Source organism: Canis lupus, chromosome 15 (assembly GCF_048164855.1).
Source record: "Canis lupus baileyi chromosome 15, mCanLup2.hap1, whole genome shotgun sequence".
Taxonomy (NCBI): Eukaryota; Metazoa; Chordata; class Mammalia; order Carnivora; family Canidae; genus Canis; species Canis lupus.
The window spans coordinates 51106054-51131692 of NC_132852.1; the positions used below are offsets into that span (position 1 = coordinate 51106054).

At 37.4% G+C, this 25639-nt stretch overlaps 1 protein-coding gene and 1 long non-coding RNA gene across 2 annotated transcripts in view; one reads left to right on the top strand and one right to left on the bottom strand.

Moving 5' to 3' along the window:
* PTN (pleiotrophin) overlaps window positions 1-25639 on the bottom strand; it is a 101529-nt gene that overhangs the window by 22805 nt on the left and 53085 nt on the right. Inside the window, exon 2 of the mRNA XM_072777356.1 lies at window positions 706-821. Coding sequence (XP_072633457.1) covers window positions 706-820 — 115 coding nt within the window. The 5' untranslated portion in view covers window position 821. The remainder of the gene's footprint in view (window positions 1-705; window positions 822-25639) is intronic.
* On the top strand, window positions 733-19602 carry LOC140605189 (uncharacterized). Its single transcript, XR_012007911.1, has 3 exons — window positions 733-873; window positions 14319-14492; window positions 19386-19602. It is a non-coding gene; the product is annotated as an uncharacterized lncRNA (long non-coding RNA).

A 25639-nucleotide genomic window follows, 5' to 3' on the forward strand; every position in this document is an offset into this window, starting at 1 on the left:
GTTAACCAAATGACGAATCAAGAGAAGGGAGAAGGAAAGCTGAAGGAGATAGAACCAATACTAATGTAATTCTAGGTGCGAGGGGCTGTACCAGGGATTTAATGACATCTCCTTTTAGGAGCACACGCCTCTGTAGAAGATGTTCAAAAACAGTGAAACACGAAAAATAAGGAAACAGTCTATTGGAAGTCACGGTTGTCAGATTAGCATCTCATTGCAAGTCAATGTTCTTTTCTCTGTCTTGGAAATGGAATCGCATAAGCTAAATGTGGTGGATCACAGACATACACAGACTCCCAGCTCCACAGCCTACTATTTATGACACTGGGAGTGACACAGGGAAGATGCTGTATTGCTCTAAGCTTCAGTTTCCTCCTTTGCTAATGTAAGATAAAACAAAAATTCCTTGCAGGACTCTTTCTGAGGAAGAGCGGCAACCTAAAGTAAGACACCTGACTGCCCGTCAGTGTTTTGTACATGGTAGCTACTGATATGATCATTATGTTAATCGTCATCATATCTTAGGGCTTATGATGGATGGTGGGGGGGTGTCAGGGGTGTCACTTAGCTTCCTCTAAATACATGGAAAGAGGAAGAAAGGATGGGAAGAAGGAGGGAGGGAGGGAGGGAAGACAAAAATCAGGTAGTTGGATCAGATAGACATTAATCCATGAGCAGTCTTGCCTTCACAACCCTACAGCTTACCTGGCTTCTCTTTCTTTCCCGCTTCAGCAGTGTCCACAGCTGCCAAGATGAAAATGAATGCCAGGAAGGCAGCTGCAAATTTTCGACGCTGCTGCACATACTGTTGGGACTGCATTCTAGGAAAAAACAGAGCAACAGAAGAAGGTGGTGTCATCCTAAGTCAGAGAGGTAGGCTGGTGGAACTCCTTAATGGAGGGCACCATTTTCCATTTCTGGAATAGATTTTTGGAAGATTTCTATCAGTGCTCTCAGGCTGAATCTATCTTTTCTCAACAACAGCCACTGAAGTAAGTGCATCTGCAATTAGTCAGATATTCACCGACAAAAATACAACGGTTCTCCATATAAGAACTTCACACACAATCATTTGCTTTGCTGAGTATGACTCAGGAATTAAGGAAGCAAAAGAATTTTCATGGCATGTTTTTTGAATGGACTCCTGCAGTTAATGTTGCTGACGGTGACACATGGTACTGTGTCGAGAACTACGGTCATCTTTGTAACAATCCCTAGAAACAACCTTGGTGTTGTAGTCCACATGGATAATTTGAATGACACAGCTAATGGATTATCTGGGCCAGCATATTATTTGCCTTTATCTTTAGATGTGTCATAATGACCAACATCTCTGACTTTTTTAAACGTTTCCTATAATCATGATTATTTTATCACCACTGTTCCATTATTCATTGGTCCACCAAAGAGTGAAGCAGAAGACAGAAGTACAGCTAACACACTGATTTATTTCAAACACGTGTGTAGCTCACATACAGTCCTGAAATCTTCTAAATTCTAGGATAAAGAGATTACACTCCCTCATAATTTAAAATTCTCCCCATTTTATATGAATCAATAATCCCAGATTACATTAGAAAAACTGTCCTAGTACTTGAAGTCACTCATGACAACTAATTGTCAACATGCTCACCCATGGTCATTAGCTCTGAGGATTTGTTTTTCCAGAAGAGTGATTTTATATTTCCTTGAGTGTGCACAACAAAACCTCACACACACAGACACACACACACACCCAAAAACACACAGGACTGAGATCATCTGGTTCTACAGTTTGTTTCTATAATTCAAAATCATCTATGAAATGATATCCTTGTCTGCAAATTTGTCTCCCTCTCTGTGTCATGGGAATACTATCCCTTATTAGTGTTTTTTTTTTTTGATGACTTTGGATTCCATCGTATGAATGAAGCATATTTCATTTACTAATTAAAATGAGTATTTTGGTCATTTGGTCCTTTTGCTGACTCATAAGTCCTAATTAGCTATTCACCATCTCCATCACTCTCTAAACTCTAATACTGGATGCTCTGTTCATCCTCCTAATGCTGAATTTTTATAACTATACTTCACTAATGCTCACACAGAAATATTCCTATTGATTCTGAGACTTTTCCCGTGCCTTTCATTGGGCATGAATGATATGTAAAGCCAGTCTAGACTTCCTGGCTGGCAAGACTTCTTAGAGTTGACTACCCTGGTGCATCCATACTGATATATATTGCCATATATTTGAATATCATGTAAAATTATTAGGTGTAAAGTGAATCAAAGTGAAGTTCTCCTGTTGTTTTCTCCAAAGGCTGGCTGAGAACCTACTCTCAGTGACCACTTTAGAGGCAGTTTTTTTTTTCTTTTTTAAATATTTATTTATTTGAGAATGAGAGAGGGAGACTGCACACAAGTGTGTGAGTACAGGGAGAGGCAGAGAGAGAGAATTTTCGAGCAAACTCCCCGCTGAGTGCAGAGTTCAGTGCAGGGCTCAACCTCGGGATCCATGAGATCATAACCTGAGCCAAAACTAAGAGTTGGACGCTTAACCAGCTGAGCCACCCAGGAACCCTCATTTGAGTTTTCTCAAAGGGTAAATTAACTTTTCAATTCATAACTTTAAATGTATTTCTTTCCGAGTTAGAATTTGCTTTTACTTTTAACAATTACCTAGGAATACCTGAAGCATTTAGATACTGGATTAGAGTCCTTTGAGAATTCACCAGTTCCCACTGAGATAGCACAGCTCATGAGCAAACTTTCTGACCACACAATGGGCTGATCCTTGTAGGTTCTTGTAATATTTGCAGCAAGAGGAGAGGGCAGGAGCCCTTGGAGCCCCCCAGAAAACCACAGCCACACCGGCAGGCACAGTTATTAACAGAAAGGTGCTCTCACTGGCTCATTTTAACCTGGGCATTTCTAGTTTTACATTACTAAGTTCTTTTACATTTATTTTCAAAAAGCTTTCTCTTAAGTCAAATTCACTTCATTTCAAAGGAAAAAAAAAACCCATCCAGACCAGAATTTCCTAAGGATAAACTTGTTTTAAGTCATGAAGTTACCTTACTCATCGAGTAAGCTGACAGGAAGGAAGCAGAGAGAGGAAATTGGATGAAAATGGGGAGAGTTAGAATGGAAATGCAGCCATTCTGTTTCTGATATTAATTCAGAACAATTCAGAACCTTAAGAAGTGGGTGAATGGTGAATTTCAGTTTTAGATGCACTGAGGAAAAATGCACACAAGTCCACGTGTACAGGAAGTCTATCTGTGTAAAATATGCGATCGGCCATGGGGTGAGTTGGAGAATATCTTTCTTCTCATTTCCTTCGCCCCTACCTCCTATTCTGCTTGAGCCTATATTTTGATAGCTTAGATTCTTCTGGCTGGAGAAAATGAATAAAGATTATTTAATAGAGTAAGGGGTTTTAGAAAAGGGAGGATTGAAATTATCCCCAAATTCGAGTGTTCCCAAACAATGTCCAATTAGCACGCTGATGCCTGCTGCTGTAGTAAATACTTGAGTCTTCAGTACATGTGTAGCTGACAGTTCCCCTGCTTGTGGCATCTGCATAGCTGATTGTTTATTTGTCCTTAGCATCAAGTAAAGGCAAAAGTTCTCTCTGTATATAGTTTAACCCTGTCCACTCTCCAGCAGGGTGCGAGATGAACAGAGACAGAGACATTGATCACAGCTCAGTTTTTGCACTGAGGGAAATCAAACAGTGGAAGAGGATGACTTGCCGAACCGGCTGTTCTTTTGAACCGTTTCCTTATTTTCACCTCCTCTAACTTCCATCTTTCGTTGTACTTGCCCTGATAGATTTAATTTCATAGGGTTTAATAGTCAAATAGAAGACTGCCTTAGATGGATGGTGGTTTCTGGAAATTACTGTTGAGTTAATCTCCATCACTCATAAGTGTAAAGCTCAGAGATGAAAGGAAATTAAAGTGAAAGAAATTAAAGGAAAAGTGTTAGTTTATTAAATCCTCATCCCTTCCCTAGAGAAAAAGCTGACGAGAAGGGGGAAAAAAAAAAAGAGAGTTCCATTTCCTTTAGCATTTTAATAGGATCTGGAATTTTAAAAGGTGTTCAACCTCTGGTATAAACACAAGACAAGGATGCTAGAATCGAATTGGCCCCTTAGTGATCTGTTTGGAAGGACAAACATGGGAACTGGAGGCAGAAGCTTTGGCTGAGGCTCCAGCTCCACCACCTAATTTTGGGAATGTCCTCAGGCAAAAACCAATCATTGGAACTTCTGTTTTGACACCTGCAAAGTGGGAGTGATTATAACTACTTGAGAGGCTTACTGTGAAAATGCAGATGTAGACAGAGAGCCAACCCAGAATATTAAGAAATGTATGATTAGTTGCTGAATAAAGTTAATTCACCCCTACACTCTTCTTACCACAAAGAAATATTCTCTTTAACTTTTTAAATTAAGATATATCAACATACAGCATTATATTAGTGTCAGGTGTACAACATAATGACTCAATATTTGTATTGCAAAACGATAATACTTCTTAATGAGAAATAACAGGCGTCACACCTTGAACTATCTAGCATCATTCAAAAGCAAAAGACAAAAAAATGAAACCAAAAAGGAGAAAGAGATATGATTTGACTGTCAACTGAAGATTTGTTCAGCGTGATCAGGGCACAAATTCATTCTGCCTTTTGACTTCTTAGGTTAAAATAAACCTGAGGACCTTTATCCTCAGTATTTTCTTTGAAGTTCATGGAAGTCAAGAGGTTCCATGTTGAGAATCAGGGATCATATCAAGGCAATTTAACTTGTATGAAATGTGGGAAAAAAAAATCTCACTTTGCAACTGTACTTTATGCCCTCGGGGTGGAGAAACCATTCCAATCCCCTTTTTCTGTTTTAAATACCTGGGCCAGGGCCCCAGTCCATAGCAGCTCCTTGGTAAACTTTCTGCTAGTGAAAAGTATCACTAAAACATGGCATCAGAGGAATTAATTTGCCAGCTCAACTGATTTTTCAGTCCTTTGTCTAAGCCAAGGGGATATGAAATTTACTGAGGAAGTTAGGCTGCAGACAACAGCCAGAATCTAAAGCAGTCATACATAATCAGTGCAGAATGTGTGTGTGTGTGTGTATACACACACATAACCAGGGTCATCAGTGAATGATGTGAAATGCTTCTGCATCATGTATTACACATCACTAGACCTTTCTAGACTTTGTCATCTATTTGTCCAAACTCCTATGAAATCGTTTTTTTTTTTTACTTTTTATTGTAAAATCAAAAACACGAGGTACAGAAAACCACAGAAAGCAAATACATAACTTCGTAAATTATAAATTTTCCACTCCTATCCAAAGCCTTTAACATGCTCCCCATCCCCATCATAGCCCTGTACCCCCAACACTAATATGCAGTAATTGCCTCTGCACTTCTTGAGGGTTTTACTCAAGTGAGCTTCCTTTGACACATCTCATTTTAAAAACTGATGTCTTTTGAATTGCTCTTTATTACACAGGCTTATCCTCTAGCTCCTTTTTCCTTTTCTGGCTTTTCATTTTTTACAAGAACCAGGCCATTTAATCAGCAGTAGCCCACATTCTGGATTTCGATGATTGCAAATTCATGATGAATTTCAACATTCCTTTGTTTGGCTGCAAATAGGCAGCTGGATGCAGAGGCTTAATCAGACTCAGGTGTGATCCCTTTGGCAGGACTGTAAGTGGCACTGTGCTGTTTCACCAGGAGCTGCACAACGTTTGTGTTTGGCCCTTCTGTCATGCTAACAGCAATGGGCACTACTCCATGATTATCGGTAGGATATTATGGACTGAATATTCATATCCCCCCAAAACTTGTATATTGAAACCCTACCCTTCGTCATGCAGATGATACTAGGAGGCAATTAAGATCCAAGAAGTCATGAGGATGAGTTCTCATGAATGGGATCTGTGCCCTTATAAGAGTCACGGGGGAGTTTCCTTTCTGTCTCTGCCCTCTGCCATGTGAGGATACAATGAAAAGCTGGCAGTCTGTTACCCAGAGCCCCAGATCCTGGCACTCTGATCCTAGACTTCCAGCCTCCAGAGCTGTGAGAAATAATAATAAAAATCTGTCCTGAGTTTTGCTTTAAACCTTGTCCCTGGGTTTTAGTTTTGTTATCTACCAAGCTGCACCATCTATATTTATGGGAGGATTCGGGAAGATTCCAAAAATATCCTGATACCTCCTTCCTCCTGACATTAGCAAATTATTTCATTAAACATTTTGGGGACACCTGCCTTATGCCAGCCATTGGGCTATAGTCTCAGGATACATCAATGACAAGTGGTAAGTTTTATGCTTGTTCTCATGAAACTTGCACTCCAATAAAGTTTACACTGTCAAATAGCCAATTGTGGTTCACTATGTTCTGGTAACAACTACAAAATGTCATGAAGTGTAAGGGAAGGACAACAATTTTGCATTTCTCTTTCTTGAGGGTAAAGACAGGGATTCAGTTAAGGCCAAAGATTTAATTTCCTTTAAGTTCCATATGAAGCAAACAAAACCACTAATGGTCAGATATTCTGTTATGGAGCATTAACTATTAATCACATTCCAATTATTGCAGTCTTAAAATTAAATGTCTCTGTTCTCTTATCAGAAGTGACCTCAGCTTGAGGGAGATTGTTCAGCTCGTTTTAGGAAGATATTCATTGAGTTAAACTTTTATTATACTATATGCAAGGACCTATTTTAAGTACTCTATAAATATTGACTTAGTTAATATTAACCAATACCTGGAATATCACAAATATTGGTTAACATTAACCAATACCTGTATCCATTTACTCAATTATTAAAAAAGTCTGTGTATGAAAGAGTTGCATCCTTTGTAGCATAAGATGGTCTAGGCAGTGGTGGCAAGGAATTGAATTATATGGACCAGAGTACTGACCCTGTGGTGCTTACACTTAGGGGGCAAAGTTACAAGATACATGTTACAAGATAACATGTAAACAAAAAGGCAAGTAAATAAGTTCATAAATAAGACCATTTCTGACTGTGGTAAATTTTATGAACAAAGTAAAAAGGTGATGTGAGTTTGAAGAGGACTAGTTCGGTAGGTGGGTTATGGATGGCTTCTTCCATACGACTGAGAAAGAGCCAGAAAAATAAAGTATCTCTTACTGATATTTTGCAGCAAGGCCCCTAATTATCACTTTCACTACTCATCATTATCTTCTGAGATGGAACAGTCTTATGTTAGCCTCTAAGCTTTTCTAATTCTTCTGGAATTCAATAATCAGCCATCCAGTCCTCCTGACTGATCTTGTTCTCTCTACTCTGCTAAAATCAATGGGTCTACTGAAGGTTTGACCAACAACCAACAATTTCTAACTCCTATTGACTTACTAGTAAGCAGCCTAGTCAAACCTGAGATCTTACCAGTGTATAATCTATATGAATATCTAATCCCATATTTCAAAAAGTAAACCAACCAAATCATCGTGTTAGGAAATGTTTACCTTCCCCAAGAAAAATAATGACCAGCATTTATTTAATTTAAAACATGATATCTCCTGTTTTCTGACGTGGCAATATAGTAGGAAACCCATTTTTTACTAAAACCATGTAGCCTTCTCACCTCTGACCCCTATTAATCTTTACATGGATGTGTAGGTTTCTTGAAAATGGCTTTCTACTTCAAATTCAACTCTAAATACATAAAAACATTCAGGGATGAAAAAGAGGGAAAAATCAATCAACAGAAGCAAGCATTCAAAGGATTTCGATTTGGTTACCTTCCATAATATGACAGTGAAGTTATGTTTATTCAACTATTTTTTGGAGTCACGTGAGTTCAAAAGGGACTTGGGTTAGTTGTAGTATTCCTTTACTGTTTTCATTTGTCATAATCAAAAGTAAGTGGAAATCGACTTTTAGAATGTTCTAGTTTCCTCTTAATCCCTTTCGTATCCATCTGCTACAGCTTGATACAGAGGACTAAGTAAGGGCTTTATAGTAGGTCAGCCTTGAGTTAAGATCTCAGCTCTGGCTAGGTAATGAAGCACCACATTTAATTTCTCTGGAGCTTACTTTTTTTAGCTGTAGACATGGCTCTAAAGTCTGTCTCACCGTGTTTTGAGATGAGAGAGTATGCATGAAAAGTTAGCATCGCAGTACCTGGCACATGGCAGCCCCACAGTGCCTTCTGTCAGTAGGCTTTCTTAACTTCTGTTGCAGCCCCCTTTTTCCTTTATCCTTAACTGTACTAAGACAACAAATTGGCATTTGGGGTGGGATGTTCCTAGAATAGAATGGAAAACACTGAATTTTCACTGGGCACAAATGGCAGTCCAGTTCTCCTCATAGATGACTGTACTATCTTGTGATTTCTCTTGCAGCATGAAGTGGCCTTTCTTGCTTCCTTCTGATCTATATCCTACAAAGCCAAGGTGTAAACAGAATATCTAGAGCATCCCCAAATCTTTCTTTCTCACAGGAGTTCCTTTCCACCTGTGCTCACCCTCCTACACTCAACCCATGGGTCTCTTATTCTCTAAACTCAAAAATATTGTTTCAGTCAACTCATCTTTTGCTCCTGCTATCTCAGGCAACCAGTTCTTTCCCACATCTCTCTACCTAGCAAACTCTTATCTCATCCTGAAGTTTCGCATATGGGATTTTCACCTTCAGAGAAGCCTTTGTCAAGGCAACATTGTCCTCTTTGTCTTTGGAGCTCACTGTGCCATGTCCATTTCACAAACTCTGCTCATTCACAAACCCTGAATGCTCAAAGGGCATATTACTGACTATGAACGGAAGCACAGAAAACTGAAAAACATCATGAGCCCACGACACCATTATATTTAATAACCATCACTTTATAAGGCCCCTTTAACTTTTTTTTACCATTACTAGCAACCGATTCTAACAGTCATTCCTTTCTTTAAAAATAAAATAAAATAAAATAAAATAAAATAAAATAAAAAATAAATAAATAAAACCAAAACAAAATGAAAACATACAATTACAGAATCCTAAAGCACAAAGCAAATGGAGAATAAAAATCTGTAGTCACTGAGCAGTTACTGGAGCTCAGGCTCCTCACTAGCTAGTTGACTCACTCCCACACACCAGCCAGGAAGTAAATGCTCATCTCTGAAAAACTGCCAACAATACAAGCCATGAACCTTTTGAGGTCCTCTTAGAATGACTAACATTTAGAATACCCTCTACTGCTGAATTCTTTCAACAGCCTTAACATCAGGGATGCCTGGGTGGCTTGGTCAGTTAAGTGTCCAACTCTTGATCTCAGCTCAGGTCTTGATCTCAGGGTCATGAGTTCAAGCCCAGTGTTAGGCTCCACGCTGGGCATGGAGCCATGGAGCCTACTGGGGGGAAAACAAAAAAACCTTAACATCATAGCATAACTTTCAGTGTGTGCATGTGCATTTGTGTATATAACTGTGTGTACACAAACTGTATACATTTTCCTTCAGTAATCCATAAACCTTTTAAGGGACGATACACTAACTTTTTGTTACATTCATTTATAAAGTTTATTTATTTTAATTTTTTTTTTAATTTTTATTTATTCATGATAGGCACACAGTGAGAGAGAGAGAGAGGCAGAGACACAGGCAGAGGGAGAAGCAGGCTCCATGCACCGGGAGCCCGACGTGGGATTCGATCCTGGATCTCCAGGATCCCGCCCTGGGCCAAAGGCAGGCGCCAAACCGCTGCGCCACCCAGGGATCCCTCATTTATAAAGTTTAGAACAGTGTTTGACACACAGATGTTAGTGACATATTTTTTAACTGAATAGAATAACATAAATTAGAGAAAAATAAGAGAAAAAACAGCCCAGGGTCAAATATGATAACTCATTCCCCTATCTAAAATTGCACTAATTTCACACATGCATGTTCCCTCACCTGGCTTTACTTTTTCCTTGGCACAAATTATTGTTGGACGTATTATATCTTTATTTTTGTTTGCCCATTATCCTCTCTCCCAAGACAGCAGACCTCTGGAGAACAGAATTAGGTGCTGGTCGCTGAGGTCATATTGGGGTGGGGAAAGCACACAGAAATGTAAAGACATCCCAGGCAGTGTTATCTAGTTGCAATAGTAACTAAAATACATGTTAATTCATGTGTTTCTTAAATAGCTCAGGACCTTTGATTTTAGAGTGGTTTATTATTTTATTTTTTTTTATTTAAGTCAGCTTTCTCCATCTTGCTTGTGAAATGCAAAGTATTCATAGAGGTAGTTTACTTCTAAGGGTACAAAGACAAAAGGTTAAACAAAAACACCATTGTAATCTTACCTTTCCACATTATACCTTTACTAAATAATGGTGATTTCTTCTGTCTCCTACATTTGAGAGAGATTTGTTTCTACGGAGAATTTAGTGGGTTTTTTTAAAAAAAGATTTTATTTATTCATTTGAAAGAGAGAAGGAGAGAACATGAGCAGGAAAGAGAGGCAGAAGTCCATTGAAGAAGACTCCCCACTGAGCAGGGAGCCTGATGTGAGGCTCGATTCCAGGACCCTGGGATCATGACCTGAGCCAGAGGCAGATGCTTACCCTGCCTGAGCAGTGCCCTGGGAATTTAGTGTTTTAATTTTCCTTACTTACAGGTTCCCTTTATTTTCAATAACTCTTCTTCAAGTCTAAAATCATCATGTTGATTTATTCTCGAATGGTTTGATCATTGCCTCAGATTCCTAAAGTCTCACATAAATAAGCATTATGTTTATAATGAAGTCTGTTACTAAACAGCCCTTCATTTTGGCCTTGTTAAACTGTCTTATTTAAATACTAAGCCTTGAAAAGAATACGTCCTAAGCGCATACATGCATAACCTCAGGTGTACTCTGCTCACAGCACAGAAGTAAATTCAACAGCGTTCCACCTTTGATTTTAACTAAGTGCATATCAATTAGATTGATAAAGTAGGGCATTCATTTAATTTTGCATAACTCAGTGTCTCAAATGCAGAGAACTTTCAGGTCAAAATATCCTTTATGGCATGGTGGCACCTGCTGGAGAAGTGTGATATTTAGGACATTTTTGTTATACGTCTATTTGCCAATTTTGAAAGCACCTGTGAAAGGCTGAGTCTATGCTGAGCATGGGAATATGAATATGAATATGATACAGCCCTTCCCCAAAAGAGTTCTAAAGGGGAGAAAAGGGAGACAAGTGAGTATGATGATTCACGGTGGCAAATATTAGGAAAAATTATACGCACGGTGTTATCTGAGTGTATAGGCCCAAGTGCTAATTTTGCTTAGCAAGTCTGAATGAGGTAGAAGGTTGGAGCATTTTTTGAAAAACAAAACAAAAACAGTTGAAGCCTTCTAAGAAAATAAGGAAAGAAGGGAACTTCAGGCAGAAGAAAGCAAATGGGTGAAGATGTTTGTAATAATATTCAGGGGAAAAATGTGATTAGAATGTAGAGTACAGGGCAGCACGTAGCAGTGGATGGATCTCCAAAGGAGAAGCGGAAGTGAGTACATCCTAGGAGCTGTGAGAGAGGAAGATAGAGAAGCAAGGGAAGATCCCAGAGAGAAGGAAAGGCTGCTTGTTATACAAACATGGCTAAAACTATAGTTACCACGGAGGGGAGAGCCACCAATCAACAATCCATCCAGATACTCTACGTGATGGCTCTTTGGGTTGGGTTTTGTTGTTGCTACTTGTCAATTTATGGATCTTTCAGAGATTTCATTTTGTGGGATTTTTTACGAAGATATTATCACTGAGAGTCAAGAACAAGATCCAAGACTCAAAAACCTCGCACACAGACGCGCGCACGCACGCACACACACACACACACACACATCCTTCTGATTTTCATTAGAAAAACAAAGTTGGGCTGAAGCAGTGATTTTTAGATTTTAGATTTTCATTAGAAAAACAAAGTTGGGCTGAAGCAGTGATTTTTAGATCACTGGTGTTTCCACAGAGAGACAGCGAAGGCTGGTGCAAGGCATTAAGGGCATCCTGAGCAGGTTTATTGAAAGCCTCCCATGTCCCTCACCTTTATCTCCCCTCTGGCTAGAGCAGTGATTTTTAGATTTTTAGATTTTTTAGATTTTTTAGATTTTTAGATTTTTTAGATTTTTTTAGATTTTTAGATTTTAGATTTTAGATTTTTTAGATTTTCATTAGAAAAACAAAGTTGGGCTGAAGCAGTGATTTTTAGATTACTGGTGTTTCCACAGAGAGACAGCGAAGGCTGGTGTAAGGCATTAAGGGCATCCTGAGCAGGTTTATTGAAAGCCTCCCATGTCCCTCACCTTTATCTCCCCTCTGGCTAGAGCAGTCCTTCTTTCACTACTTTCCTCATTGGTTTCCTTGTAAGTTTCACTAGTCAAAAATGAAAAATAAATTTAATAGTCACTGGCCTAGCCAATCTCAAGTCTATGCTGGGGAGGATACAATAACGCAAAACTTTTTGTTCAAAAAGCAGAACTGAACAGATGTCCCACGTATGGTGATGTAAATATGAAATATATTTTGAGTATTCAAAATACCTTGTTTGTGGTATTAACAGGAATTTACATAATTTACAAATAGGAAGTTTACAAGTGTCTATTTCAACAGTTTCATACTTCACAAGAATTTGGTGTGATTTTATCCTCTTATCAAAGATCAAATGCATAGTCTAACAAGTATGATCGTAAGTATGAGGATAGTATAAAAGAAAGTCATATGGCAATAAAAATTGTTTTAATACTGTGGAAAGAGAAGAGGCTTTGGAGTCAGCAAGATTTTCTCCACAATGACTCCAAAAATATTCCATCAGTGATCCGAACAAAGTAGTCAATCTCTTACTCAGTATCCTCCTTTATGGAAACTTATTATGTAGGCTTACAATCTGTTTGAAGATTAAAATGAGGTAACAGATATAATATGACTGGCATCTCATGTGCTCCATCCATGGTAGCTCCTGTGGTTCTTAGAGGAAGATAGTTGGGGTGGAAGACAGCATATTTTTATGAAAGTTAACCAGGGACAGCTTAATAAACATAATGGCAATATGATCTTTTAAGATGGTTTGGAATATGATAAGTAAATCTGGAATACGAAGCATTCCAGTGGGAGAAACAGAACCGGCTAAAGCTCTACGTGAGAAATCAAGAAACCAATTTAAAGTAAACAGTTCAATGTAGAAGCTATAGTTTACTATATTTTGGTAGTAAAAAGAAGAAAGTACAGCGTAGATAAGCTGGAGTCACAGCAGGCAAAACTTTGAAATCCTAATTATTATCAATAAATATTTAGTGACCACCTACTAAATGCAATTATAGCCTATGTTATAATAATTATATAATATATAATATATAATATTATATATTGTATATTAATGTGTATTATAGGCTATGTTATAAGAGAGACACAGATGTGAGTTATATCTGATTTCACAAAACCTACTAGATTACTAACTCATTATGGAGACCAGAGCAATGAAAGTATATACCATATTTTGTGTGAGATATAAAAATGCTGTAACTGAAAGCAAATGTGTTTATGATAAAAGAAGTGTCTAATGTTCTTTCCAAAATCTTTTCTGAAAAAAAAAATCTCTTCTGAATAGTTAAAGAACACTTCTTAATTTGGGGCAGTAAAAATCCAAACAAAGTCATCTGTATTGACAAACTGAACTAATTTCTCAGTAGTACTAACAAATCATAAATAAATGCCCCGTGTTGACTGGAAACAAAAATGTATACTTACTCAGACTCACTCAGCAAGCAACCACATGTTCTCTACCTTGATCTCAGCAGTGTTTTCATGGTCACACACATCTTGCAGAGATTTATTGCAACTTTCGTGTTACTTTACACCCCCCCAAAAAAAAAGGAATATAAAGTCTGTTTAGGTTAAATAAAAAAGCAATATCCACAAAGCAATCAAAGACCAGTTCATTCCAACCTTACACAATTCTCCCAGAGAATAAGAAAAATAAAGAATATTGATTAACTCATATTATGTGGCAGTATAACCTTCAGGTCAAGACCAGACCAGGAAAATGAGGAAGTAAAAAGAGCAGGACCTTCTTATGAACAGAAATGAAAAATTCCTCAACAAAATGCTACCAAAATCAATCAGGAATTACCAGTTTAGGTTTGTTCCCCAGAAAGCAAGGTGGATTTAACAGTCAAAAATCAAGCATCAGGCATACAATAAATTAAGAAGGAAAAAAAAGTATAAATCTCAGCTTCAATTTAATTTTAAAAAATTAAATTCATCAAGATCACTACCATATTTTCATGCTCTTCTTTTTTTTTTTAAAGTATTTTTTTTCAATTTTTATTTATTTATGATAGTCACAGAGAGAGAGAGAGAGAGAGACAGAGACACAGGCCGAGGGAGAAGCAGGCTCCATGCACCAGGAGCCCGATGTGGGATTCGATCCCGGGTCTCCAGGATTGCGCCCTGGGCCAAAGGCAGGCGCCAAACCGCTGCGCCACCCAGGGATCCCTTCATGCTCTTCTAAACAGGTCAGTACAGCTTTTATTAACTACTGAGTTCAGGTGGGATCTTTAATAGCTGGTGGCTTTATTTGTTCAAATGAAGTGACTCAATTAAAAACATAACCAACAAAACAGCATGCAGATTTTCATATTCACTAATATACCGTTAAGCAAATGAAAGTTATCTGACAATATCATATTGGATAGGTAAAGAATAAATATCCTATGGCTGTGTGAGGCAGAGAATTCTCAGGGCAGCAGTTAGCACCAACCCCAAGAAGCAGCTCTTCTACATTTGCCAAAGGGTCAAACACATAATGAAAGTGAGACCTTGAAGAAGGACCTAAATTTGTGGATCAGCCTGTCACAGATCATAAATCTACACTGGAAATGCAACTTTTACTTTTGATTGCAAAGAAATTACAGAAAATCATAACCCAATAAACCTTAATTGTATCTCAAAGGCTGCACCAGGTTTCTCAACTCAAGAACATAGAATTATCAAAGAGCCTGGAAGGAGCAAGATTCTACTCACAAATCAATGGAATTACCCCCAAAAGCTACCAGGAAGAATAAATGAGTTCAGTAATGCTGCAGAATACCAGATCAACATACAAATATCAATTATATGACTATATATTTGCAAGATATGTATCTATCAAAGGGTTTCAATATAGAATATATAAAGAACATTTACAACTCAATAACAATAAGAAAATCCAATAAAAATGTGGGCAAAAGAATTGAACATTTTTAAAAGAAGATATACAAATGGCAAATAAGCACATGAAAAATGTTCGATGTTAATGGGAAAACCTCAGTGTGATACCCTATATACTCACTCACATGACTTAAAGGCTGACCCCAGCAAGTGTTAGAAAATGTTGAGTAAGTTTAACTCTCATAATCTTCTGATTGCAACCACTTTGGAAATCATTTTGGCAGTTTCTTAAGAATCCAAACATATACCTATCATACAAATTGACTACTCTACTATTAGGCATTTTCCCCAAACACTTGAAAGCTTGGGGCTACACAGAGACTTATATACAAATATTCATAGAGGCTTACTTTATTTATAACAGCCAAACTTGGGGGATCCCTGGGTGGCTCAGCAGTTTGGTGCCTGCCTTCAGCCCAGGGTATTATCCTGGAGTCCCGGGATCGAGTCCCACGTCAGACTCCCTGCAAGGAGCCTGCTTCTCCCTCTGCCTGTGTGTCTGCCTCCCCCCCACCCCGTGTCTCTCATGAATATATAAAATCTTAAATAAATAAATAAATGCCAAACTTGGAAACAACTCCAATGTCCATCAACAAGTAAACTGGTAAATAAATTGTGGCTTACTTGTATTATCTGACTAAGCATAAATAAATAAAAGTTAACTGATACATGCAACATGTATGAATTTAAAAATATTGTGCTTAGATGTTATAAAAAAAATAATATGTACTGTACAACTGTATTTTCATAAGATTCTAGAAAATGCAAACTCATAAAGTGACAAAAAGATTATTACTTAAATATGGAATTTGGGAGCATTTGGAGGATGATGAGAGAAAGATTACAAAGAGGCATCAGGAAATTTTTGCAAGTGATAGATGCATTAATTATCTTAATTGTGATAATTTTGCAAGTTTCGATTTACATACATAAAAGTCATCAAATGAATAGATTAAATTTGTGAAGTTTGGGGTATATCAGTTAAATTCAATAAAGCTTTAAAACTGTTCATGCCAAAGAACTGTGAAGCAGGGCATAATCAAGATAGTCAACAGAAATAGATTCCAAGGAGTGCTTGGGTGGCTCAGTTGCTTAAGCACCTGACTCTTGATTTTGGCTCAAGTCATGATCTCAGGGTGGTGTGACAGAGCACCCTGCTAGGCTCTGTCCTCAGCAGGGAGTCAGCGTGGGATTCCTTCCCTCTCCCTCTCTTCTGCCCCTTCCCCTGCTCTCTCTCTCAAATAAATAAATAAATCTAAAAAAAGAAACAGATTCCAAGATGAAATAAATGTTGCCATTCACTGAGAACACTGTAGATAGGATAAATATTGTCAATGATTACAAGAAAAGATGGAAATACCACAATAATAAATGAGGAATCTTGGCAGAAAAAAGTGAGAACTGTAAAAAAGAAGGATCAAATGGACATTACAGAACTGAAAACTACATATGTAATGTTCGTTGGATGGGTTAATAAAATATTAGATATAGCAGAAGAGAGATTTACTGAACTTGAAAATAGAGCACTAGAAATTATCTGAACTAAGACACTGAGGTATAAATTAAAAAAAAAAAAAAAAGAGGATGCCTGAGTGACTCACACAATTAAGTGTCTGTCTTCAGCTCATGTGACGATCTCAGTGTCCTAGGATGGAGCCCAGCATCAGGCTCTCTCCTCACCAAGGAGTCTGCTTCTCCCTTTGCCCTTCTCCCCTGCTCATGTTCTCTCTCTCTTGCTCTCAAATAAATAAAATCTTTTTTAAAAAAATAGTGCTTCAGTGTACTGTGAACCAGTATTAAATAATCTATCATACTCCAGTGAAAGAAACCCAGAAGTAGAGAAGAGAAAGAATGCAGCACCACAAGTATTTGAAGAAATAAGAATTGAAAACTTCTATAGTCTGATTAAACATCAACCCACAGAAGAAGCTCAGCACACCCCAGGCATGAAGAAAATAAAATATGCCTCACATAGGCCCTTCATATTTAAACTGTTGAAAACAAAATTTAAAGGAACAAAACAAAAAGCCTTCCAAGCAACTGTGGAGGGAGGTATGTCATGTAAGCTAGAACAACAAGAATGACCTTTTCTTATTTAAACAAAGGAAACAAAAGACCATGGGACAACAAAAAAATCACAAACTGTAATTGATATATTTTAAAACTAAAGGCAAATAAATATATTCTCAGGAAAAAAGCTGAAAGAATTAGGTGCTGGCAAATTTTCTTTATAATGAATTCTAAATGATGTTGTTCAAATTGAAGGGAATATTGTGTGGCTGTGTATGTATTATAGATGTTAAAATATATGTAATATGTAATTAGACCCCATATATATTTTATATACACATAATGTATTATAAATATCATATATTATAAATAAATTGTTATAGGATTTATAGCATATGTAGAAGTAAAACAACAATTAATAAAAATGAAGGAAATGCAATTATACTGTTTTAAGAACTTTTGCATTTTACAAAAGTGATACAACATTCATTTTAAATAGAAAGTGATATGTCAAAGATACATATTTTGATTAATCCAAAATAGGAAAGGAGAAACAAAGGAACGAAGAACAGATGGTATAAAAAGAAATAACAAGATAGTATGTTTAAAACCACACAAATAATTGGATTAAGTACAAATACACTAGATATATTAAGCAAAACCCAGATTGTCAAACTACATAAACAAGCAATACTGAACTGTATGCTATCTACAAAAGACACATTTTATATATATTAAAAAGGTTGAAAGTGAAAAGACATAGTAATCATAAAAAGGCTGGTGCCTATAGTCCTATTAGTCAATATAGATTTGAAGACAGGGAAAATTAACAAGATAAGAGGGACATTTTATAATCTGAAAAGATCTATTAATCTATAAGACATGATACCAGATGGTTTGTACCTAACAAAATTTTCAAGAACATGAATTATTCACTGACAGAACTGAAGAAGGAAATAGAACAATCCAGAATTATAATCTGAGGTTTTAAAAATCTCTCTGGTTAATTGAAATAAATAGGAAAAAAAAATCAGTATAAATGAATTTTTCTTTTTTTTATTTTTTTAAATGAATTTTTCTTGATACCAAAACCTGACAAAGACATTGAAGAAATTGTAGACTAATATTCCTAGTGAACATAAAAACATGAAAATATTTTTTAGATACTAGTAAATCAAATCCATCCATCAAATATTTAAAAAGCTAACAAATCATCACCTGCGGTATTTATTCCAGGACGCAAGGTTGTTTCAACACCTGAACAGTCATGTATTTCACCACATTAACATCATACCAGAATAATGGAGAAAAATCATAGGATCATTTCAACAGATGCCATAAAAAATCTGACAAATCCAACACTATTTTCTATGTGCAAAATTATGAAGCACTAAAGTTTAAAACCTGCTACAATCATTTTTTATGCGCATAAAACAATTACCTAAGTATGTTCAGAGATTTTAAGAAAAGTTTCCAGAGGAGACTAATTTTGAGTTTAGTACCAAATAACAGATGAGGAGAGGGAAGAAAGAACACTGAGGCACAGGCCTGCAGACTTGAGCAAGTGTGATATATTCCAGGAGTCAGCAAGGAGTTAAAGACTGCTCAAGCATCAGAGAGAAAAGTGTGGAAATTGAAAAGGAACAGAGAGAAGCCACCTTTCTTGGTGTTTCCTTCTTGTGTGTAAGGCTCCCATGAGATGGGCAGTGATGCTTTACCTCAGGACACCCGGAGCTCTGAGGAACCTGGAGTGCAGTGGGGACCACAATCAGTTGAGAGGACCCCCTGCCAACAGTCAGCAGAGTGAACGGAGGACACAGGACTAGGGTCAGGGAGGCTGAGAGGGGACCATCTGACATATTCCAGGTGAGGCATTGCAAAGACTTAAAACTGTGACATTAGAAAAGGAATGAAGGGAAAAAGAAAAGGTACTTAAGAGTTAAAATTGATTGGCTTTATCAAATAAATTGAATCTACTGTGGATGGAGAGATCTCGGGTATCCCCTCAATTCTGACCTCCAATCCAGAGACAGGTGTCAACACAAAGAACAGGGTCTCACACACCACTTCATAAGACATACTGTGATCTGTTTGAAGGACAGTAGTCTAAGCCTCGGGCACGTATTAAATGTGATTTAATTCTCAGCAAATATGATTATTTAGTTTCTTTTATTATCTTTAATTTTCAGATGGATCACAAAGGCTTAACGATGTTATGTGACTGAAGTTAGGAAGATGTGATAAAGATCTTCATGGACATGTTGAGTTTCAAGTGCCAGTAGGACATTTGAACCGAAATCGATAGGATGTTATAGATCTGGAAAAGGGCTCCGGTATGGTGCTCGGAATGAACATGGAGTCAACGGAGGCTCTTTGAATGAATGGAAAGCCTTGGGGCTGCCCAAAGAAGACAAAGCAAGAAATTGGAGAGGCACGCAAAAGGTGAAAACAATTGTAGTTTTTACATAAGTGAATTATGGGTAGCAGCAAAGGGGTAAAAGCAACAAGTGTAAGCAAAGGGAGTTGAATCCTGGAAACCAAGCAAAGAGGAAGTTTCAAGAAGTAAAAAAATGATGAGCAAAGTCAAATTCTACAGGTAGGTGCCCACAGGAATTAGCAATAAGTCACTAGCAATCTCAGAGATACATTTCAGTATTATTGTGAAGTTAAAAAAGCAAACAGCTATCTCAGAAACAATCATTAAGATAACATTAGAGACTGATTCTTGGCCAGTGAACATCCTGTGTGACTTTGCCCAGATATTATATAAGAAGAGCCTAATAAATATTCAATGTGACATAATGAAAGGCTTTGAGAACTGATACAGTATAATGGAAAAGACTGTCCAAGAGTCAAGGACCAAATACCTGTTCAAGGAGCTGGGGTGACTCAAAAGGACGGCAAAGACAATGACTCCTGTTAGAAATTGAATCCCGGGATCCCTGGGTGGCGCAGCGGTTTGGCGCCTGCCTTTGGCCCAGGGCGCGATCCTGGAGACCCTGGATCGAATCCCACGTCAGGCTCCCGGTGCATGGAGCCTGCTTCTCCCTCTGCCTGTGTCTCTGCCTCTCTCTCTCTCTCTCTCTCTCTCTGTGACTATCATAAATAAATAAATAAAAAAATTAAAAAAAAAAAAAAAAAGAAATTGAATCCCATGAGACCCTTTCAGGTAAATTTGATTTGCACGATTTGACTCATAATAAGAGAAATAAGAGACCCTCTCACTGCTTTTGTGAGATTGTGATTCGGGGAGTCCCAGCGCTGGATATTTTGTTTCTATAAAGCTCTAGAGATGACATCCCTCTCTCTCTTCTGAAACCCTTACTGCACAAAGGGCTACTGGAGAGCCAGGCACCATCCACCTCACCTGGGAGCACATAAGAAATGCTGCTTCTCGAGCCCCCACCCCAGACACTTACAAAGTATAACTGACATTTTAACAAGGTCAAGATCCCCAGGTGAACTCCTACAAAGAAGTTTAATAGATGCTTCTTCGAAACCATTGTTTCTTTAGAAATAAGAAGTTGAATACTGGGGTGGCTCAAATGGTTAACTGTCCACCTTTGGCTCAGGTCATGATCCTGGGGTCCTGGGATCGAGCCCCATGTCTGGCTCTCTACTCAATGGGGAGCCTGCTTCTCCCTCTCCTCCCCACTTGTGTTCACTCTCGCTACCTCTGTCTCTCTCTCAAATAAAAGCTTTTTTAAAAATTGAATATTTGCTATTGATTGATTGTCCAGCTTCTTCCAGTAAGCTTAAGGTAGGTTTTAAAAATGTATACGTTCTAGAAAGATTAAAAAATAAAAATAAGGAAAAAGGCAGAGGGAAAATAAATGTAGGGAAAGATAATAGTCACTGTGGACTAAAGGCTTTGCCTGTGCTAAGAGCTTTATCTGATTTTTATCCTCACAACTTTAGAAGGCAGTCGATACTATTCCAATTATACAGGTGAGAAAAAAATGTACGTGAGAAAGTTGAGATAACTTGCCCTAGATCACAAAGTCTGAGAAATGGGGTTGGAACCTAGATCACTTAAAACCAAATTAGACATGTGCTCTAATTGAATAGTGAAGTTAAAATACAAGATGCCTGTTAAGCACTCTACGTACAAGCTAATGATTTATGCTGCATTTGGCTCCACATTTTCTAGAAGCTGATATGAAGACAGCATGTAAGAAGAGCATGCAAAGAGCCTTTTTGAATTCTTTATCAGGATGTAATTTGTGTAGAAAAGAGCTATCATGTTTTTCAGAGGAGCTATACGTCTTTGTAAAAGTGTGAATTATGTAAAACCTCAACAAATTGAAAGGCATACTGATTCAAGGTCCTGTTTCTTAGCTAAAGTGTATCCAGAAAAATTTTTAGATTCTAGGAAAATCATGTACAAACTTTAAATGGATGACTGATAATTTATTACTCTGAATTTGAAAATGAGGCAGGAGGCAAGTAGTAGAACAGAAGAAGTACAATAGAGGGTCAGGATGGAATTCCTGTCATTCACGGCCATTTATCCACCTGTCCCTATATTCAGAGAGTCTGGTACCTTAGGCTTTTTGGAGGTCTTCAAAATGTTTGAGATTTGGGGGGAAAACAGGTTTCTCTAAAACAAGAAAACAGCAAAAACTGAAATTAGTATTTAATAATGGCTACAAAATAAACATATGTCAACTTCATATGATCTAATATTTAGCAATAAAAAAATTCACTCTACTTGAAAACCATCTTTAGATTAGGTTTTCTCATTTTGCGGGAATTCTTGGATACAATTAGACTAGAAAGGAATCATTGGCAGGTAAATAATTTTCTAAAGCAAAATTAAAAATAATCTTGCCTCCCTCCCCAAAATGTGTGTGGAAACAAGTCTATATCTCCATCTGTGGGCTACTCCTCTTTCTCCCCAACCCCATAGGTCAAGTAAAATCCCTTCCTACAGAGTTCCCACACTACTAGGAAGTGTCCAAATGGGTACTAAGACACTGCAAGGTAAAGATGTGATGTGTATTTTCTTGGGTTAGCATGCAAAAGCTGGATTATTAATGTCTGGTTCTACACCAGGAACAAAGCCCTAGGATAATGGAACAATTGCCCAGGAAGCCATTTGGATTGAAGTTAGCCTCTCCTTCAAGAACGGAAGAGCCAACACTTGCCAGCTTTGATTTGCACGCTTTTCAGCTACTAGTTCCAGCCAATTCAGTTCATACAACTCCAGCTTTCATTTGGGGCTGAGTTCATTGACTAAAAAAATAAAGAAGAACGGAAAAAAAAAAATCCACAAGAAAAGAAATCAAGGAAAGGCTTAATTGTTTATGCAGAGTGTTGCTTTGGGAAAGGGGAAAATCTTGTTAGAAGGCTGGCAAATTCACTTCATTAGGGACCTAGTGACATCTTCTAAAACCAGAACATTACATCAGGTTAGTTTGAAACATCAAATGACCTTGTAGTTCGGTAGGGATACCCCATCTCCATTCATTCTGTCTGGTTCATTCTTTGCATTGTTCACCATGCCCTTGTCAAGGATGAAAAGATTGCTTACCAAATAAGCTGAAAGAAATGTGACTTATCAGAAATTAGAAACACAAAAATCAGGGATTGTGATTCTGCTCACTCACTTTGTCCTCGTCTAAAAACCCACTTTTCTTTTTTCAACTTCATGATCATTTAGCCTCCTTTCCATCATCCTTCTCTCTCCTACAGTCCCACTCATTCTCCTCGCACCTGATGATTCTCTGCACACAATGTTGAAATGAATGCAGCCATGATCATCAGATCTCATATTGGTGTGTGAGAATCCCTTGCTTCCTACCCCTTCAGAGATCCCCTGAAGTATGCCTTCATAGTTTCCACACCAAAAAAAAAAAAAAAAAGGTTATTTAGTTTTGTCCTTCCTTTCATCGGAAGAATCAAATGCCCAACTCATTGAAATCTCCCTACTTCCTAGAAATAACTAGCCTAAAGAATAAAACTACCATTGTAACTTATAAAAGAGGAATTAAGAGATCAAAATGGTTCAGTCATACCAAATGAATCTTATTCAGTTATGTGACAAAGTAGCTAACAATAATGATCTCGTGGCCATAGAGTACCTTGATTTCAGGCAACATTTGACACATATTCTGAAAACACACCTATGAGTCAGACAATGAAGTTTGAGTTAGACAGTAACATTATAAGGTGGATACACTCTGGAAAAGTCAACTGGAGAGGTACCTATAAGAAATTCACTGAAGATTCTCTCTTTAACGGTGTTCCACAAAACACTGTATGAATAAGCGAAAAAAAAAAAAAACACCAAAAGGATAGTTAAATGTGCAGGCTACCTCAAATCTGAGCAAATATGAAATTATTTTGATGACAAAAATCAAGACTAATTACATCCTCAGTAAACTACAGTATCAACTTAAAATAAATTAATTAAAATAAAACAGTGAAGACTATGAGATCCTGCATTTGAATGTTTTTAAATCAATAGTTTAAGCAACAGAAGATAACTTACTTCACAGGATACTAGGAATGCTTTACTGGATGGCCAAATTAATATATGCAAATGGTAAATACGGATGGAAAAATGAAGCTAATGAGCAAATCTGCACATTCCATTTTTGAGGGACTCCAATTGTTAAAAAGCTCTTCCTTATATGGAGCTGGAATATATTCACTGTCATTTCATTTAATTTTTCTCAGAGAGGAATGAGGTTGAGTTCCTGATAACTCAGACAGAGACAATAGGATATAAAATTAACTCTGATTATGTATAAATGTGACTATGACAGCCGGGACTAACACTCAAATGGATTAGAGATTATTACCTTGTAAATTGTAACTAGATTTTGAGTAGTGGCTAACCTAGATCATATTTGTTTCCTTAAAAAACCATACCTCTTAAAAAAAAACATACATCTTATTTTATTGGCATATAAATCCAGCAACTTCCTGTTTCTAAAACACTGTGTCCTGTAGTCTTTCTACCCACATGCTTACTAAAGTACCTAAGTCCTTGGCAAATATTTACAGAATGAATGGAAAAAAAATTTAAAAGGCTGACCAGTCAAACCTAATGAAACAATATAATGTGGTGGATTCTCTTAGGATATTCATCACTACCTTTTGAATTTTACATGTAATTCTGCAAGCTCGGCTAATTGGTTTTTCAGGCCTATAATTAATTAGAAGGAAGAGGGCAGCCCGGGTGGCTCAGTGGTTTAGCGCTGCCTTCAGGGTGCGATCCTGGAGACCCAGGATCTAGTCCTACATCAGGCTCCCTGCGTGGAGCCTGCTTCTCCCTCTGTCTGTCTCTTTGCCTCTTTCTCTGTGTGTGTCTCTAGTGAATAAATAAATAAAGTCTTTTAAAAAAAAATAGAAGGAAGAAAACTAAAGGCCATCACCAACTATACCGGTATCAGCATAAAAATAAAGGAAAATATGGAAACGTTTAAAAATTCATATGCATGTATGGATCATTGAGTAGAGTCAAATAACCCCCAGCAACTTAGTTTGCCCTGATTAGAGCAACCACCAATGTCACAGTACTAATATCTGTAAGACACTGAGATCATCAGTGCACACATTATGTGTATCATTATGTGATCAACGATATAGGAAAGTATGCACAAACTAGCCTTACAAGACTATACCTACAAAGTTAATTTGTTGAAAAAATAGCACTCAAAGGCATAAACCCTCCGCTCTCTACAAACACTCCACTGTCCACTATTTGTGATTACTTGCTTCGGCCGAGATCCTGAGAGTTTCAGTTTCATTAACACTTCCGAAAACCTCCTTAGCGACTTCCCTTCTTATATTCCAGCAATTCCTATTTTTACCTCAATTATCCTAACAGCTCAGAGTAGCAGAATGAGGACATTATATCCATTTTATGGATATGCAAGCCAAATTAACACAAAAGAAAGCAAATCAGATGGAGGTGAGGCTGGTCTACTCCTCAAAGGTCAAGATTTTGTTTTTCACTCAATCATTAATGTAGACTGAATACATTTATGATATGGACGTGTACTGAATTCCAGGCACCAGGCTGGGTGACGCACATGTAGAGCTAAAGCAACTCTGCTGGGAAAACAAATGATTGGAGGAATAGTTCAGAATGCGTTAAAAAATCAGGACAGATAGGTTTAAAATACCATATACAGTACTAAATGTTTGTCTGTAAAGCACTTTTCCTTTTAAAGCCCTAATTAGACTAAATAACCATTAACTACTTTTCAACTCCAAAATGATGTGATTCTACTTTGTTCAATTTCACAAAATCACTGTGAAATAAACAATGTCAGGCATTGTTAATCTGCAGTTAATAGACTATGAAATTGAGGATTTTTATAGATTGCGTAACTTACCCCAAACCACACAGCTAGTTAACAGTGAAGCCAGATAAGAAGTTAACTTGATTTGAATCCTAATTAATTATTCTATTATGTAATAAGCGTCATTC